This window comes from Bos mutus, chromosome 18 (assembly GCF_027580195.1).
Source record: "Bos mutus isolate GX-2022 chromosome 18, NWIPB_WYAK_1.1, whole genome shotgun sequence".
Lineage (NCBI taxonomy): Eukaryota > Metazoa > Chordata > Mammalia > Artiodactyla > Bovidae > Bos > Bos mutus.
In genome coordinates, this window is record NC_091634.1 from 16,344,799 (window position 1) to 16,364,152 (window position 19,354).

General features: G+C 44.7%; 1 protein-coding gene and 1 non-coding gene across 2 annotated transcripts; one reads left to right on the plus strand and one right to left on the minus strand.

Annotated features, from left to right (window-relative positions):
• Nucleotides 1–5,835: 5,835 nt before the first annotated feature.
• On the plus strand, nucleotides 5,836–5,907 carry TRNAT-UGU (transfer RNA threonine (anticodon UGU)). Its single transcript has one exon. It is a non-coding gene; the product is annotated as a tRNA-Thr (tRNA).
• A 403-nt stretch (nucleotides 5,908–6,310) lies between these two features.
• Nucleotides 6,311–14,887, minus strand: COX6B1 (cytochrome c oxidase subunit 6B1). The gene is made up of 4 exons (XM_005908199.3): nucleotides 14,736–14,887; nucleotides 13,062–13,178; nucleotides 11,655–11,755; nucleotides 6,311–6,502 (listed from the first exon to the last, which is right to left on the minus strand). The coding sequence occupies exons 2-4, from the start codon at nucleotides 13,165–13,167 to the stop codon at nucleotides 6,449–6,451; spliced, it is 261 nt and encodes an 86-aa protein (XP_005908261.2). The 5' UTR covers nucleotides 13,168–13,178; nucleotides 14,736–14,887; the 3' UTR covers nucleotides 6,311–6,448.
• Nucleotides 14,888–19,354: the final 4,467 nt, after the last annotated feature.

A 19,354-nucleotide genomic window follows, 5' to 3' on the forward strand; every position in this document is an offset into this window, starting at 1 on the left:
CTCCTCCTCCTCTACATCCCTTCCCTTGTCTTCCTTTTTAGATCGCAGGTGTCATGGATTGCGTTAATCCCACACCCTCAGTTTATAGTTCATTATCCCCCGCAAGACATCTCTTGATTTAAATTTAATGTATTCTGGCCTTCACCAGTGGCTCAGATGGTAAAGAATCCATCTGCTCTGCAGGAGATGGGGGTTCCATCCCTGGGTCAGGAAGATCCCTTGGAGGAGGAAAGGTCAACCCTCTCCAGTATTCTTGCCTGGAGAATCCCATGGACAGAGGAGCCTGGTGGGCTACAGCCCATGGGTTCAAAAAGAGTTGGACATGACTTACTGACTAAACCACCACTACCACTTCAGCTGAAACAAGAACAGGCTACATGAATGGATCACACATGTAACTGACCAATAACAAATATTCAACAAATTTTTATGTATTCCCTCAGTCTCCATATCCCAGTCTCTTTTGGTGCCCCACCTGCTACTGACAAACATTCTAATATGTTCATATAGTATTTTTTGTTGTTGTTGAGTGAGTTCTTGTAAAATGAGTACCACTGTGTCCAGCGCACGTCTGTTCTAATTTATCTCCCCATGATCGTGTTAATAGCTTATCCTAGTCTTATTTTTCTTGCTGAGCACTAGTGTTATTAAGGGCCATCACTGTTACTCTGGGCTCATTGAGTCCGTGGCTTCTGATGGTTGCTTGGGACACCTCTGGTGCATCCCTCACAGCTCACTGTCTCCTCCCCAGAGAGGACAGTCAGGCTACTTCCAACTCCACCACCTCCACCATTCCCACTGTAAATAATGTGGCAACGAGCACCCTCATGTGTGGCCCTGTAGACAGATGCTTGTGTCTCTTTCTTAGGGAGCAGAATTTCTGGGTCCTGGGTATGTATGCGGCAGTTTGCTTTCCACAATGGCTGTCCCCTTTAACACTCCAACGAACAGTTCATGAGGGTTCTTGTATCCTTCCCTCACCATCCACGCTTGACATTACTCAGCTTTCTAGTTTTTGACAAGAGTAATTTGCTATAAAGTGATACATGCCGTTATTTCCATTCTCACTCCATTTTATGACTGAGGATTTTGAGCATCTTTTCAAATGTTTGTTAGTGTTTGGGGTTTCTACTCCTATGCATGCTTTCACATTTTTAATATATATGCATGTATTCATCAACGATGTATAGAATAGCTTTATTTTTACTGGAGTATAGTTACTTAACAACGTGTTAGTTTCTGCTGTGGAGAAAAGTGAATCAGCTATAGGTATACATATATCCCCTCCTTTTTGGATTTCCTTCCCATTTAGGTCACCACAGAGCTCTGAGTAGAGTTCTCTGAGCTATACAGTGGTTTCTCATTAGTGATTTTATACACAGTAGTGTATATGAGTGAGTGAAGTTGCTCAGTTGTGTCCAACTCTTTGCAACCCCATGGACTATATAGCCTACCAGGCTCCTTCATCCATGGAATTTTCCAGACAAGAGTACTGGAGTGGGTTGCCATTTCCTTCTCCAAGTAGTGTATATAAGTGTATATAAGCAATCCCAATCTGCCAATTCACCCCAATCTCCTTCCCCACGTTGGTGTCCATGCATTTGTTCTCTATGTCTGTATATAGAACAGTTTTAGATTTGGGGGCAAACTTTAAATACATTGTGTCTTGTGCTACAGGCAATTGATTTTTTTTATATCTCAGCATTACGCTTTTGAGATTTATACATCACCTAATATGTTGGTGATGGACAGGGAGGCCTGGCGTGCTGCGATTCATGGGGTTGCAAAGAGTTGGACACAACTGAGCGACTGAACTGAACTATGTGGCTCTACTTCATCCATTCTTTTGCAAGAATATGTCATAGGTTAAAATTTCCTTTCCAAATGAACTTATCAAAGAGGATATAGGAAAACGCCATCAATGGCAGAACAGAGGTACACAGACTTAGCAACATTCTGAAACCTGAAGTTTGGGTGCTAAGGTGATAAAGAGAGGCTGAAATCTCAGGTGCTCCTTTGGGTCAGCTGAGCAAGGGAAGACCTGAAATTCACGGGTAGGGGTGCGAGAGAGGGCATTACGCCCAAGAAAGTGAAGCTTCAGAGCTGAATGGGGCCAGTGTGAAGGGTGGCTTGATGGGGAGAGAGGAAGGGAAGCAGGGGTAGAGAGAGGAGTCAGGGAAGACTAGGACGTGCTGTGAGGTGGTGAAGCAAGGAGGAAAGCAGGAGAGCAGGGTGGTCAAAAGGCCTTTTTCTTTTTTTTTTAATATGTATTTACTTGGCTGTGCAAGGTCTTAGTTGCAGCATGTAGGATCTTTAGTTACAGCATGCAAACTCTTCATTGCAGCATGTGGGATCTAGTTCCTTGACCAGGGACTGAACCCAGGCCCCTTGCATTGGGAGCTCGGAGTCTTAGCCACTGGACTAAGGGAAGACCTTTTTTCTTTCTCAGATTTATCAAGCACCAAGTATGTGATCAGGCCTGAACTCAGCATCAAGGATCTGATGCACATACTGAATTTTCTCCCAGTTCTGTGGGAGGCAAGGCTGGGAACACAGCGGTGATCACGATGGCTCTGTCCCTGCCCTCACAAGCTCACGGAAGAAGGGGCTGGCGGCAGGTGGGGGTGGAGGGAGTTGTGTGGCCAGACAGTCACCAGAGAGTGATAGCTCAGCATGGTCAAGGGGATGCCAGAGTGACCAAGGGAGGACACATGGGGAAAACAAAGGGAATGTGTGAACCCAAAGGAAGTGTCCAACCTAGCCGAGGGTGCACAGGAAGGCTTCCTGGAGGAAGGGACATTGGAGGAGGAGATGGGCTGGCAGGTAAAAGGCAGAAAAGAACATTCCTGACAGAGGGAGCATGATCTATATATACAATGGAATATCCTTCAGCCTTAGAAAGGCAGGAAATCCCGCAACACACAACACGGATGAACCTAGAGGACCCGGTGCTGCATGAAATAAACCAGTCACAGAACAACAAATAGTGTATAATTCCACTTATCACAGGTAATGAAGGCACTTCCCTGGTGGCCTAACAGCTAAGACTCCATGCTCCCAGTGCAGGGGCCCTGGGTTTGATCCCTGGTCAAGGAAGTAGATCCCACATGCTATGACTAAGACCTGACACCGCCAAATAAATAAAAATATTTTTTTAAAAAAGAGGAAAATAGTCAGACTCATTAAAGCAGAGAGTAGAATGGTGATTGCCAGGGGATGGGGAATGATGAGGAAAATGGGGAAATTACTAATCAACGGATATAAAGTTTCAGTTATACAAGATGAATAAATTCTAAAGGTCTGCTGTCCAACACTGTGCTTTCAAGTTAACAGTACTGTGCTGTGCAAGGCTGTCGTGGTGGAACTGTTCTCCATAGTACCATCCCACAGGTCACCTGCCAGATCTTTCCAGAGGAGACAAATAGTGGCCCCCACTAACAGGGCAATAAGATGAAGACAGAATATACATATTCCTTGCCCTTGTGCAAATTATGTTTTAGTGGTGGGGAGATGATTATCAAGGGCTAGAATGTAGGGAATATTAGTGGTAAGTGCTTAAGAAATGAAAGGGGTGAGGGCTGCAAAGTGTGTGTTTTGTTTTTTCAGCCCTTCTTGCGGGATCCCAATTCTCTTGGCAGTCAGCGTGGAGTCCTAACCACTGGACTGCCAGGGAATTCTGTGTGTGGAGGTGAACTGGTAGGTCGAGTGGTCAGGGAAGAGCTCACTTCATGGTACCTGGGAAGAGCTGAATGCAGGAGGGAGCAAGCCGAGTGGCTAGCTCGTGGGAAAGCACTGCAGACAGAGCAAGGGGCGGGTGCACAGACCTTGCGGTTGGAGCCAGCCTAGTGCGTTGACCTCGTTACCTCACAGTTCTGTCACAATCAAGAGCAGTGCAGTAGGAACTGCTAGAGCACATGCGCAGTGGGAGAGCAAAGAGGAAATGCAGAGCTGTGTCTATCCTTATCAAACCAACTATAGACAGAACCCGTATTTATGTTTCTAGATGCTTCTCTGGGCAATCTCTGAAACTGCTCATGGTGGCAGCCCCTGGGCAGAACTGGGTGAGTGGGGTCAAGGGAAGTCCTACATCTTGGTTTTTCACTGGACTGTATTCATTTGAAATTTCACCATGTTTACATTCTTTCCTATTCCCAACACAGGCCACAAGCTTCTAGTTTCTCTGTGCGCACTACGCCCATTGGTTTACAGCTGCCCCTCCTCATGGGTGGCCGTTTCAGGAGCACTCTCACAGGGCCATCATCTCTCTGCTCTTTTGAACATAAGTTTGTAAAACAACCATTTATTGTCACCCTGCTTATTTAACTTATACACAGAGTACATCAAGCAAAATGCTGGGCTGGATGAAGCAGTAGCTGGAATCAAGACTGCCGGGAGAAATATCAATAACCTCAGACATGCAGATGACACCACACTTATGGCAGAAAGTGAAGAACTAAACAGCCTCTTGATAAAAGAGGAGAGTGAAAAAGCTGGCTTAAAACTCAACATTCAAAAAACTAAGATCATGGCAGTTGGTCCCATCACTTCATGGCAAATAGATGGGGAAAACAATGGAAACAGAGACAGACTTGGGCTCCAAAATCACTGCAGATGGTGACTGCAGCCATGAAATTAAACGTTTCCTCTCTGGAAGAAAAGCTATGACCAACCTAGACAGCATATTAAAAAGCAGAGACATTACTTGGCTGCTGCTACTGCTAAGTCGCTTCAGTCGTATCCGACTCTGTGCGACCCCATAGACAGCAGCCCACCAGGCTCCCCCGTCCCTGGGATTCTCCAGGCAAGAACACTGGAGTGGGTTTCCATTTCCTTCTCCAGTGCATGAAAGTGAAAAGTGAAAGGGCAGTCGCTCAGTCACGTCCGACTCTTAGCGACCCCATGGACTACAGCCCATCAGGCTCCTCCATCCATGGGATTTTCCAGGCAAGAGTACTGGAGTATGGTGCCATTGCCTTCTCCATTACTTGGCTGACAAAGGTCCATCTAGTCAAAGCTATGGTTTTTCCAGTAGTCATGTATGGATGTGAGAGTTGGGACTATAAAGAAAGCTGAGTGCCGAAGAACTGATGCTTTTGAACTAGTACTGGAGAAGACTCTTGGGTCCCTTGGACTGCAAAGAGATCCAACCAGTCCATCCTAAAGGAAATCAGTCCTGAATTGGAAGTCCTGAATTGGAAGGACTGATGCTAAAGCTGAAACTCCAATACTTTAGCCACCTGATGTGAAGAACTGACTCATTGGAGAAGACCCTGATGCTGGGAAAGATTGAAGACAGGAGGAAAAGGGGACGACAGAGGATGAGATGGTTGGATGGCATCACCAATTCGATGAACATGAGTTTGAGCAAGCTCTGCAAGTTGGTGATGGACAGGGAAGCCTGGCGTGCTGCAGTCCATGGAGTTACAAAGAGCCGGACACGACTGAGTGACTGAACTGACTGACTTGAGAAAACACCAATCTGACCACAACATGGTACGCTAGCTGTCACGCCGTCTGAGGAATTCCCTATTGACAAGTTTGCAGAGGATGATATTTTGTACTGTTGTGTGACAATTCCTTTGGGGATGTCAAGAAAGGACAATTCTTAACTTGGTCTACTTACATGACTTCCAACCGTCACTATGATCAACACAATACAGGAGGCCTAGAAAACTGGGAGAAATTAACACATTGCACGTTAGACTGCTTATTAGACAATATTAAGAACTTCTTAGTTTTTAGATGTAATTATGATTGTTTAAAATAAATCTGTACCATATTTCTAGATAAAATATGACCTCCAGTATTTGCTTTAAAATTATCTAGATAGGGAATTCCCTGATGGTCCAGGGTTAGGGCTTGGCACTTGTACTGCCAAGGGTCTAGGTTCAATCCCTGGTTGGGGAACTAAGATCCCACAACCTGGTGGCGTGGGAATAACTAAATAAAATAACCTAGTGAAGAGAAGCAGCTGAGATGAAACTAATTGGTCATTTGTCGATCACTGTTGAGCTACGTGATAGTTTTTATTATACTATTTTCTTGTGATTCAAAATATAAGTTTTAAAAATTGTACAGATAACAAAGCAGAACGTATGGATAAATTTTAGCACATACAGTAACTTGAAGTTATTTTGTATAATCATTCACTCTATTGTCTGGTAAAGAAGAGGTGGTCAAAATTTATTCAAAGAAAAACAAATAAAAAACAAAAAACCCCACCCTGAATTCAGTCTCCTTTACTGATCATGGTACTAATTCCGCCCCAGCTTCTGGCCCCATCGTCCAGCTCTTTTACACATACACAGCCTTACACGTTTCCAACGAGCATTTATTATTAGTTATACCATGAGTCAGGATCCCAGGGTGGGGATCACCATGTACCCCGGTCCCCCTTCACCACCCTGGGGAGAAGGACGGAGGACAGAGGAGGTGGGATGGAGCCAGTTCAGATCTTCCCAGGAAACGTGCCTTCTGCCCGGCGATCGTCCCAAGTTGACACCTGTAGATACACAGCCAGTGTTATTCCCTTCCTCCACAGGGAAACTAGATGGGCGGACTTCTTTGCCTTCCTTAGTCTGCCCACCTGTTCAGTCAACAAGGAACCCCAGTACCTGCTATATGCCAATACTGGCAGCTGTTCCAGGAGCCAGGGGACCAATACTGACCCAGAAGGACAAAAATCAATGCCTTGAATGAGCTGACGCACTGAGGGGAGAGGAGGTGGAAGGTGGGTGGAGAGGAATATCAGGCAGACTCAAAGCAGAGCTGTCCACGGGGAGATGTGTGTACAGAGCTTCAGGAGTGTGACTGTGTGTGCCCTGCTTCAGGAACCCCAAAGTCAACACTCAATGATGTTTGACAGAACAGAGGGAAGAAGGAATACCGGGCAGCTGTGGGGCGGGGGATGGGGGAAAGAGGCTATCTATACTTCAGCAGGAATGCATCTCCAAGATATACAATCAAGTGCAAAAAGATCCAAACTGGATATACAGCATGATCCCACTATTGCTCATGTACGTGTGCACACCTATGAAACCTAACAGAAAGGCCCACAGCAAACTGTTAACACTACCTAGAACTAATGCTCTGCAACGTGTGAACCCTCCTACAGGCAATCAGAAGCACATTTTTATACACACATGCACACTCACATGCGATACAGTAGAGGCAATGGATAAGTGCATGGACAAGGAAGACAGTCTGAACCCTCACTCCATCACTTCCCAGCTGTGATCTCCTCAGGCAAATCACTGAACCTTTCAGGGCTCCAATTTCCAATTCTGTAAAATGATGATCCTGATAAAAGGACCTATCTGTTTTTAACATTTTTGCCCTTTAATGACATAAAATACAACATTTAAGTGCCTTCAGTAAGTGCCTGTTTTATTTACACACACATACACCATGCATCACAAATACTCTGTACTTAAACCGTCATGCTACTTGCTTTTTTCATGAGTCTTAGAGCTCTTTCTGTATTCTGTCATGAAGATCAAGATGAATATCCATTTATTTAACGTGTTTCCGAATGTTCCCCATTACAAACCACTCTGCAGTGGATGTCTTCGTACACGTTTTTACAGGATGTGTAGAGGTGAAAAGGCCATATCTGCAGTATGATTTTTTTCATTTTGAAAGATCCTGCCTCAGGATGGACCTTAAATGTGACTGGACCAGTCTACAGAATCACCAACACTGAGCACTATCTACCCCTGCCCACTTTCTTTTATATTGAAGGACCAGGCTGATCTGATCTTTTGGCAAAATAGTCTTTGCTCAATAATCTCATTTCATAGAAAGGAGATGCAAAATATTTCCTGTAGTGGAACTGTACACCGCAGTATCATTTAAAATAGTGAAAAAAGACTGAGTCCAGTTAAAGGGGAAGGAACTATTTTTTAACTATGAAAGACAATGGCTACCCAGTAATCGAGCAGGTTGTACTGACATGAAAATAAAACAAAGTAAAAAAGCCAAAGATAAGACAGTATCTAAAGTATGATCCATAACTATATTTTAAAAGCATATAAACATACACCCACACCTATACAAACATTAGCACACAGAAAAGGAAGTGGAAGATTTATACCAAATTTCGAAGGGAAGTTAACTTTGGATTCAGAAAGGGGATGACTTTTCCACTTTCTGCACCATAAAAACTTGTTTTGAAGCTTTCCAAAAAGCCACTGAATTTTTCATGGAGAAACTACAGATGTTTTAACACTGGAAAAGAAAAGGCAGTTAGTTCCCTGGTGGCCTTGTGGTTAGGATTCAGGGCTTTCACTGCTGTGGGGGCTGGGGTTCAATCCCTGACGGGGGAACTAAGATCTTGAAAGCCTCCAGATGTGGCAAAAGAGAAAAAGGGAAAAGCTGATAAGCAAAAATGTTTTAAATGCTCATACAGAAAAAGTGCTGGACTCTCACCCCCATTCTTCTCCAAATACACATTTTGGGGTTAGAGACGAATTTTTAAAAACACACAGGAAACACTTGGAAGATGTTACATTATGATCAGCCAGATCAGGAGGAGGAAGAACAATTTTTTCCCCTTCCTCTATTTCTTAAGTTTTTATGAAGTGGTTTCATTCTTATAAAAAACAAAAACAAACAGCATTAACAAAACAGTTATTTTTGTGTCACCAATTTCTAGAACAAAGAAGTCACGGCTGCTGGGTATAAAGAGTGTGTTAAAAAAAAATGTGTTCATATCCAGCCCTAAGAAGGGCTAAGAAGGCAGATACAGTGAGTGCTTGAAGGGATGGACCACATAATCTAATGATCCCCAGGTAACGGTAGGCCCTGGTGCCAGGGACTGGGGTATGGGGCAGCACTTCCTAGCACCTGGGCCAGTGTGCACCCATCCAATGCAGGCCCAGAGGCTGGAGGGTGGATGGTACCCAAGATCATGTAGGGACAAGGAGAAATCCTGAAAGGGCAGTGGGTATGCACAGGCACTTAAGAGTGTGTGGCTGGAGAGGTGTGAGGTACCAAAGAGGTTGAGGAAAAGTGAATTAAGGCAGTCTGTTCTCAACAAACAGGCCCCAGAGATGCACATCAAGGATGTTTAAAATACTGAAAAATGGGAATATAATCAAAGGGGACCAGTTGAATAAAACCATCTGTATATTAAGAACTTCCTTGGCAGTCAAGTGGTTAAGACTCTGTGCTTCTACTACAGGGGGTGAGGGTTCGATCCCTGGTTGGAAAACTAAGATTCTACATGCCATGCAGAATGGCCAAAAAATTTTAAAAAAGGAAAGAAACAAACAAAAATGAGGTAGATCTATATGCAATGTCTTAAAAAAAAAAAAAGGCTCAAAACATGTTGATAAGTCAAAGCAAGACATAGGACAGACTATACAGTATGATCCATACTTACACAGAAGTTCCATAGGCTTATGAATGATAAATGTATACAGAGAAAAAGGAATCTGCTAATAATTGTTACCTAAGGGGAGAGGGCGGAGAAGGCAATGGCACCCCACTCCAGTACTCTTGCCCGGAAAGTCCCATGGACGGAGGAGCCTGGTGGGCTACAGTCCATGGGGTCACTAGGAGTCGGACACGACTGAGTGACTTCACTTTCACTTTTCACTTTCATGCATTGGAGAAGGAAATGGCAACCCACTCCAGTGCTATTGCCTGGAGAGTCCCAGGGATGGGGAGCCTGGTGGGCTGCCGTCTATGGGGTTGCACAGAGTCGGACACGACTGAAGCGACTTAGCAGCAGCAGCAGCAAGGGGAGAGGGGGACTGAGGAATGCAAGTAGATCTAATTTTTATTTTACTGTATTGCTCATATTTGTTTTGTTTTTAAAAATGAGCACTGTTAGTTCTGTAATAATATCATATTCTGATTTTAAGACACATTTTTTCATTTTAACATCTCTGAAATTAGCATGCTTGTCACATTCATTTCCAGCATCAAAATAAAAAAAGATTTAAACATCTCTAAGTGTTTCCTGTAGTCAATGGGGTCTTCAACTTGATGAAATAAAGTAATATTTTAAAAAAAAAAAGAGGGTATGGCAGAGTATCAAATAGTAACAACAGGTCTGGTTGGATCAGGCCTAGAAGACTGCCTCACTGCATTCCTAGTTTTAGAGATGCACACAGAAGTAGGCAGGGGTGAAATGACAGATCTGGGGTTTGCTTCAGCATACTCCAGCCAAGGAAAGAAACAAAAAGGACAGATGGGACTTCCCTAGTGGTCCTGTGGTTGAGAATCTGCCTTCCAGTGCAGGGGACTCAGGTTTGATCTTTGGTTGGACAACTAAGACTGTGCCCTCTAACTAGAGAAGTCCCCTCGCATGTCACAACAAAGAGCCCGTGTGCTGCAACACAGACCCAGGGCAGCCAAAGAAAACAGGGTGGGGGTGGGGACAGATGGAGGAGACATGGAGAAATCTTGAACTAACTACTCAGTTTGGGTGATGGGTATATTTGGGGTCACTTAATTATTCATGAGAAATACTGGGCTGGAAGAAGTACAAGCTGGAATCAAGACTGCCAGGAGAAATATCAATAACCTCAGATATGCAGATGACATCAACCTTACGGCAGAAAGTGAAGAGGAACTAAAAAGCCTCTTGATGAAAGTGAAAGAGGAGAGTGAAAAAGTTGGCTTAAAGCTCAACATTCAGAAAACGAAGATCATGGCATCTGGTCCCATCACTTCATGGGAAATAGATGGGAAAACAGTGGAAACAGTGTCAGACTTTATTTTGGAGGGGCTCCAAAATCACTGCAGATGGTGACTGCAGCCATAAAATTAAAAGACGCTTACTCCTTGGAAGGAAAGTTATGACCAACCTAGATAGCATATTAAAAAGCAGAGATATTACTCTGCCAACAAAGGTCCATCTAGTCAAGGCTGTGGTTTTTTCAGTGGTCATGTGTGGATGTGAGAGTTGGACTGTGAAGAAGGCTGAGCGCTGAAAAATTGATGCTTTTGAACTGTGGTGTTGGAGAAGACTCTTGAGAGTCCCTTGGACAGCAAGGAGATCCAACCAGTCCATCCTAAAGGAGATCAGTCATGGTTGTTCATTGCAACAACTGATGCTGAGGCTGAAACTCCAGTACTTTTTTGGCCACCTCACGAGAAGAGCTGACTCACTGGAAAAGACCCTGATGCTGGGAGGGATTGGTGGCAGGAGGAGAAGAGGATGACAGAGGATTAGATGGCTGGATGGCATCACCGACTTGATGCACATGAGTTTTCGTGAACTCTGGGAGTTAATGATGGACAAGGAGGCCTGGCATGCTGCAATTCATGGGGTCGCAAATGTCGGACACAACTGAGCAAGTGAACTGACTGAATTATTCTACTTTTATACACACTTGGAAATGTTCATATAAAGAAAGGAGAAGACTCCAAAAGCAGATGAGCTCCACAGGGACAGGGCATGTACTCGTAGAGCACCTGGGTGAGATGGATCTGGCTGCCTTGGCTGAGAGCCTGGCTGGTTGAGAGTCCTGGTGAAAGGAGGAAAGGCGGGCAATTCTAGGAAGAAGCAAAGGTGCATCCATGGCCGGTGTGAAGCCTTGTCCTCCCTCTGCCCCTCACAGAGAAGCTCCCACCAAGTCACCATACGCCCCTTGGCAAAAACCCCACCCCACCCTGGCATCCCAAGGGCCCCAGGAGGCACCTACCCAGGATATGGGACAGAGGGACTTGTACACACGCCGGTACCATTCACACACGGAGACGTCACCTCCTTTAGCGGTCATTGCCTTCTCACAGCGGTGGAAGTCTATGAAGAAAAGGGATCAGGGTCAGCCCACACCAAGGGCTGGAACACATTTCTGATCCAAACTCAGAGATACTTTTTACTTCACAACCAGTTACACGAATCCCCCCACTCCCAAGTTTCACAAAGAAAGTATATCCTTACAAGGGTAGTACTGAAAAGGGCTAGACACACCACACTAAGCTTATTTTGCAATCCATAAAGAACTACTGTCTGGGACTTCCCTGGTGTTAAGAATCCGCCTTCCATTCATTACAGGGGATCTGGGTTCATGGCCTGGAGGAGGAACTAAGATCCCACAGGGCAAGGAAGCCTGGCCCGTGCATCACAAAGGAGACCCAGAGTAGCCAAGAAAAAAAAGAAAAAAGAACTACTGTTCAACTTGGAACTTCCGGGTCAGGAACAACAGGGAAACCTGAGAGGTGTGTGTGGGGATTATGGAAGTCCAGAACCAGGACAAGGGAAGGGGAAGATGGTCTTGATGCTAAGATGCTGGCATCCAGGAGAGGAGAAAGGAGGGGGAGAATCTAGTTTTTAATAGTAGGAAATTAATTCAAAGATTATTCCAAGTATTACACTCCTGGGCACACTCCCTAAGACAGAAAGCATTCACAAAGACATCAAATTACATCAATTATAGCAGCATTATTCATATGAGCCCTAAACTGGAAACCACACCAGTGTTCATGAATGAAATGTTGGAAAACTGTACACAATAAAAATGAGCAAAATATATGCCACAGCATGGAAGAATCTTCATAACTATTGAATGAAGAAATCCAAGCATAAGACAACACACAGTATTTATAAAGTTCACAAAGAAGCAAACCTGAAAGTGGTGATAAAACCAAAACATGACTGCCCTAAGTCTGTGCGATTACAACTCTAGTGGGAGAGCAGGGTGTTGCTTTCAAGAGACGGCATGCAGCAGACAGGGGAGCTCAGAGGACTGGCAGTATCCAGTTCTCTATCCAGATTAAAATCACATGGAGGATTCAATTTAGAGTTATTCATTTAGCTGTACATTATGGTTTATGTACTTCCTATGTTATATTCCATACAGACAGACAGACATATACATATCTTGTGGGCGGGGGGGTGGGGGGGGTGGCGGAAATCACTATGGGATCCAAAGTTTGTGATCCTAGGTCAGATCTTGAACACAGGTGGTGATGGGGACATGGGCCCCGTGAAGTAGGATGTTCAGAATGAAAGAGAAGAGGCTATGAGGAGGCAAGAGGTAAGTGATATGAGGTGTGGGATCAGGGGAAGGTCAACACTGCCCCCCTCCACCCCAAGTCCTGCTCACCCAGGTAGTTCTGCCAGCAGTTCCTGGTCTGGTTCTGGTTGGGGAAGCGGCTGTCAAAAGGAGCAGTCTGGTAGTTCTTGATTTTGGTCTGGATGTCTTCTGCCATAGTGCTGACTCCTGGAGGGAAAGAGAGTGGATTCTGGAGAGGTCCTGAGGGCCTAGACACGGGGCTGTCAGCCCACCCAGGCCCAGTGGAGGCCTGACAGAGAAGAATGGGCTGGGTGTGAATGAGCCAATACCCCCTCCCTTTCAACATACAGACAGAGGTGAAGGGCTGGGCAAGAACACATCAGGTATGGAAGTCACAGCAAGATGTGTGGGGGTAGACAACTCCTTGGTTAAAAAAAACAGGCCAAAATAACACTAGTTGATATTCACTGAGTGCTTACTATAGGCAAGGAAGCTTTACTCCTAAAGCTATTCCAAAAGACAGGAACTATTATCACTGCTTCACAGACAAGAGACAGGGTGTTTAAGCAACTTCCCAAGGTCATACAGCACACATGGGATGGAGGCACTCCATCACTAACATAACCTACAATGCAAAAGTTCTTAATCTCTATTGGTGCCATGAAGTCCTCAGGAATCCAATGAACCCTTTCTCCGAATACGTTTCAGTGCATTTAAAAATGGCACAGGATCACAAAGAAAACCAATTACATGTAGCTGAGGATTTATGAACTACCACAGTTTCAAATAATCATGCCTGAAAAGGGTTATGCTGTGAAACCTGCAAACATAATGGATATATGATATGATAACCTGTGATTTTCACTGCTGATGATGCCAAATACTACCGCTACTGCCTCCATTCCCAAGCCAAGGAAATGCTACATTATCAATGAGAAACTGGCAAAAATACAGATGTAAATTTACCTCTATTCACTAGCATCCCTTGAGTTCCATCCATTCTGTGGACCTAGGGTTAAAAACCTGTCCCATAATCTTTTATGAGGTGACACACGGTTTTCATTAGGGAATCTGACACCGCCTCTATTCCAGATTATTCGAGGAGTCGTGGTATTACATAGAAGTTAAGTAGACCAGTAATAAATTCAAGCGACCAAGGGTAGTGGTAAGGATTTGGGGCACCGGAGTAGCGTCTTTCCGGGAGCAGAGGATGGGAACACTAGACGCGGTGACATAGACACGGTCTGAAGAGTTGTTTTGAAAGCCATCTCCATCTGATTTCGGGATTAAGGGTGGACTGGGGATGACGCTGCAGCCCCTCGAACGTGCAAGGGGCGGGGGGTGGGGGTGGGGAGTCACCAGGAAGCCAGGCTGCAGCCCAGCCAAGCCTCGGGGGTCAGGGGCCGGGGAAAGAAATGCCTGCGGCCTGGTGATTAAGAGCAATGCAGTCCTAATGATTTCAAATCCTGATCGCTAGCTAAACTGCGTAGTATCTAAGCCTCAGTTGCCTCCTAGCTAAAAGAGATAATCACAGGCCTTATCTCATAGAGTTGGAGGGAAGCTTAAACGAATCAACATAAATCGCTTTGAAAGTTCTAGGCATCCGAGAAGAACCAAATAATCGTCAGTTACGACTAATAATTGAAACGACCCCAGGGTTCCGGGAGGTCGGCCACCGCCGGATGGAAACGTCATTTCATTTTCCAGTAGGGATCCTCAGTCCTCCAAGATGGGGTTCCAGGTTCCCGAGCCCTCAACACTCACCTAAAGATGCCCCTGAAGTCGCTGGAAGCTCAATGTGACCCTCAGCAAAGACGCCAGTACCGGGCCGGAAGCGGAAAAAAGATCGGCCGGAAGCGGGAGGGAGCCGCGCACAGAGGAGTCTTCCGCACGGCCAGAGCGCCGTCCCTGGAGCCGTTCGGGCCACGCCCATATTTGCGAATTCCAACCTCCTATTGGGCCGAATGCCTGTTAATCCTCTCATTCTCGGCCCAATCGTAAGCTTGCGTGGCACTTGGTAGGTATCTTTCCGAGCTGTTCCAAGCTGTGGACTCTGTTCCAAGGTATTGACGCGACCTGGTCAGCTCTCTGTCTTTGCTAGGAGAAAGGGGTTCTGGGTCCTGGAATTGGCTGGAGAGTGGTCCTGCGGAAAATATTCCAGCAGAAATGCTCCTATTCGTGTAAGAGTTACTTATTGAATATTTACCCAGTGCTGGGTACTTCTATTGAGCGTTGAGGAAGCATAGTTGAACTAATCTCTGTGATTATTATGGGGCCAATTGTTAGTTTGAAAGTGGCTCAGTCATGTCTGACTCTTTGCGACTCCATGGAATTCTCTAGGCCAGAATACTGGAGTGGGTAGTCTTTCCCTTCTCCGGGGGATCTTCCCAACCCAGGGATCGAACTGGGTCTCCTGCGTTGCAGGTGGATTCTTTACCAACTGAGCTATCAGTTCAGTTCAGTTGCTCAGTCGTGTCCGACATTTGCAACCCCATGAATCACAGCAGCCAGGCCTCCCTGTCCATCACCAACTCCCAGAGTTCACTCAAACTCGTCCATCGAGTCGGTGATGCCATCCAGCCATCTCATCCTCTGTCATCCTCTTCTCCTCCTGCCACCAATCCCTCCCAGCATCAGGGTCTTTTCCAATGAGTCAACTCTTTGCATGAGGTGGCCAAAGTATTAGAATTTCAGCTTCAGCATCAGTCCTTTCAATGAACACCCAGGACTGATCTCCTTTAGGAAGGACTAGTTGGGTCTCCTTGCAGTCCAAGGGACTCTCAAGAGTCTTCTCCAACACCACAGTTCAAAAGCATCAATTCTTCAGTGCTCAGCTTTCTTCACAGTCCAACTCTCACATCCATACATGACCACTGGAAAAACCATAGCCTTGACTAGACGGACATTTGTTGGCAAAGTAATATTTCTGCTTTTCAATATGCTATCTAGGTTGGTCATAACTTTCCTTCCAAGGAGTAAGCGTCTTTTAATTTCATGGCTGCAATCACCATCTGCAGTGATTTTGGAGCCCCCAAAAATAAAGTCTGACACTGTTTCCACTGTTTCCCCCTCTATCTGCCGTGAAGATAGTATTGGATAGGAACCTGACATTATGGGTTCCTGTGCAATACTGCTCTTTACAGCATTGGACCTTGCTTCTATTACCAGTCACATCCACAACTGGGTATTGTTTTTGCTTTGGCTCCATCCCTTCATTCTTTCTGGAGTTATTTCTCCACTGATCTCCAGTAGTATATTGGGCACCTACCGACCTGGGAAGTTCCCCTTTCAGTGGCCTATCATTTTGCCTTTTCATACAGTTCATGGGGTTCTCAGGGCAAGAAAACTGAAGTGGTTTGCCATTCCCTTCTCCAGTGGACCACATTCTGTCAGACCTCTCCACCATGACCCTCCTGTCTTGGGTGGTGCCACACGGCATGGCTTAGTTAATTCATTGAGTTAGACAAGGCTGTGGTCTGTGAACTGTGCTATTAGGGAAGCCCAATTGTTAGTTTGGCCCCAGGTAAATAGCATGGAGAGAACACAGCTCCACCCATCAACAGAAAATTGGATTTAAGATTTACTGAGCATGGCCACACCCATCAGAACAAGACCCAGTTTCTTGATCAGTCAGTCTCACCCATCAGAAAGCTTCCACAAGCCTCTTATCCTCCATCAGAGGGCAGACAGACTGAAAACCAGAGTCACAGAAAACTAACGAATCTGATCACATGGACCACAGCCTTGTCTAACTCAATGAAATTATGAGCCATGCATGTAGGGCCACCCAAGACAGATGGGTCATGGTGGAGAGTTCTGAAAAAATGTGGTCCACTGGAGAAAGGAATGACAAACCACTTCAGTATTCTTGCCCTGAGAACCCCATGAACAGTATGAAAAGGCAAACAGATAGGACACTGAAAGATGAACTCCTCAGGTCAGTAGGTGCCCAATATGCTACAGGAGATCAGTGGAGAAATGACTCCAGAAAGAATGAAGAGATGGAGCCAAAGCAAAAACAATACCCAGCTGTGGATGTGACTGGTGATGGAAGCAAGGTCTGATGCTATAAAGAGCAATATTGCATAGGAACCTGGAATGTTACATCCATAAATCAAGGCAAACTGAAAGTGATCAAACAGGAGATGACAAGAGTGAACATCGACATTTTAGGAATCAGCGAACTAGACTGGAATGGGTGAATTTAACTCAGATGTCCATCATATCTACTACTGTGGGCAGGAATCCCTTAGAAGAAATGGAGTAGCCATCATAGTCAACAAAAGAGTCTGAAATGCAGTACTTGGATGCAATCTCAAAAACGACAGAATGATCTCTCTTCGTTTCCAAGGCAAACCATTCAGTATCATGGTAATCCAAGTATATGCCCCAAACAGTAATGCTGAAGAAGCTGAAGTTGAACAGTTCTATGAAGACCTACAAGACCTTCTAGAACTAACACCCAAAAAAGATGTCCTTTTCATTATAGGGGACTGGAATGCAAAAGTAGGAAGTCAAGAAACACCTGAAGTAATGGGCAAATTTGGCTTTGGAATACAGAATGAAGCAGGGCAAAGGCTAATAAAATTTTGCCAAGAGAATGCCCTGGTCATAGCAAACACCCTCTTCCAACAACACAAGAGAAGACTCTACACATGGACATCACCAGATGGTCAATACCGAAATCAGATAGATTATATTCTCTGCAGCCAAAGATGGAGAAGCCTTATACAGTCAGCAAAAACAAGACTGTGGCTCAGATCATGAACTCTTTATTGCCAAATTCAGACTTAAATTGAAGAAAGTAGAGAAAACCACTAGACCATTCAGTATGGCCTAAATCAAAACCTTATGATTATACAGTGGAAGTGAGAAATAGATTCAAGGGATTAGATCTGATAGACAGAGTACCTGAAGAATTATGGATGGAGGTTCATGACACTGTACAGGAGACAGGGATCAAGATCATCCCCAAGAAAAAGAAATGCAAAAAAGCAAAATGGCTGTCTGAGAAGGTCTTACCAATAGCTGTGAAAAGAAGAGAAGCAAAAAACAAAGGGGCAAAGAAAGATATACCCATTTGAATGGAGAGTTCCAAAGAATAGCAAGGAGAAATAAGAAAGCCTTCCTCAGTGATCAGTGCAAAGAAATAGAGGAAAAAAATAGAATGGGAAAGACTAGAGATCTCTACAAGAAAATCAGAGATACCAAGGGAACATTTCATGTAAAGATGGACACAATAAAGGACAGAAATAGTATGGACCTAACAGAAGCAGATATTAAGAAGAGGTGGCAAGATTACACAGAAGAACTATACAAAAAAGATCTTCACGACCCAGATAACCACGATGGTGTGATCACTCACCTAGAGCCAGACATCCTGGAATACGAAGTCAAGTCGGCCTTAGGAAGCATCACTATGAACAAAGCTAGTGGAGGTGATGGAATTCCAGTTGAGCTATTTCAAGTCCTAAAAGATGATGCTGTGAAAGTGCTGCACTCAATATGCCAGCAAATTTGGAAAACTCGACAGTGGCCACAGGACTGGAAAAGGTTAGTTTTCATTCCAATCCCAAAGAAAGGCAATGCCAAAGAATATTCAAACTACCACACAATTGCACTCATCTCACACGCTAGTAAAGTAATGCTCAAAATTCTTAAGCCAGGCTTCAACAGTATGTGAACTAAGAACTTCCAGATGTTCAAGCTGGTTTTAGAAAAGGCAGAGGAACCAACAATCAAATTGCCAACATCCATTGGATTATCGAAATAGCAAGAGAGTTCCAGAAAAACATCTATTTCTGCTTAATTGACTATGCCAAAGCCTTTGACTGTGTGGGTCACAACAAACTGTGGAAAATTCTTCAAGAGGTGGGAATACCAGATCACCTGACCTGCCTCTTGAGAAATCTGCATGCAGGTCAGGAAGCAACAGTTAGAACTGGACATGGAACAACAGACTAGGAGTACATCAAGTCTTTATATTGTCAGCCTGCTTATTTAACTTAAATGCAGAGTACATCATGAAAAACGCTGGGCTGGATGAAGCACAAGCTGGAATCAAGATTGCTGGGAAAAATATCAATAACCTCTGATATGCAGATGACACCACCCTTTGGCAGAAAGTGAAGAGGAACTAAAGAACCTCTTGATGAAAGTGAAAGAGGAGAGTGAAAAAGTTGGCTTAAAGCTCAACATTCAGAAAACGAAGATCATGGCATCTGGTCCCATCACTTCATGGCAAATAGATGAGGAAACAGTGGAAACAGTGACAGACTTTATTTTGGGGGCTCCAAAATCACTGCAGATGGTGGCTGCAGCCATGAAATTAAAAGACGCTTACTCCTTGGAAGAAAAGTTATGACCAAACTAGACAGCATTTT

Excerpts from the sequence above, each read along its gene's own strand:
- COX6B1 (XM_005908199.3), bottom strand. The coding sequence starts at position 13,167 with ATGGCAGAAGACATCCAGACCAAAATCAAGAACTACCAGACTGCTCCT. Across the intron at positions 11,756-13,061 it reads CTGCTGGCAGAACTACCTGG|ACTTCCACCGCTGTGAGAAG; the intron begins GTGAGCAGGACT and ends TTTTCTTCATAG. Across the intron at positions 6,503-11,654 it reads CCCTCTGTCCCATATCCTGG|GTGTCAACTTGGGACGATCG; the intron begins GTAGGTGCCTCC and ends GTGTATCTACAG.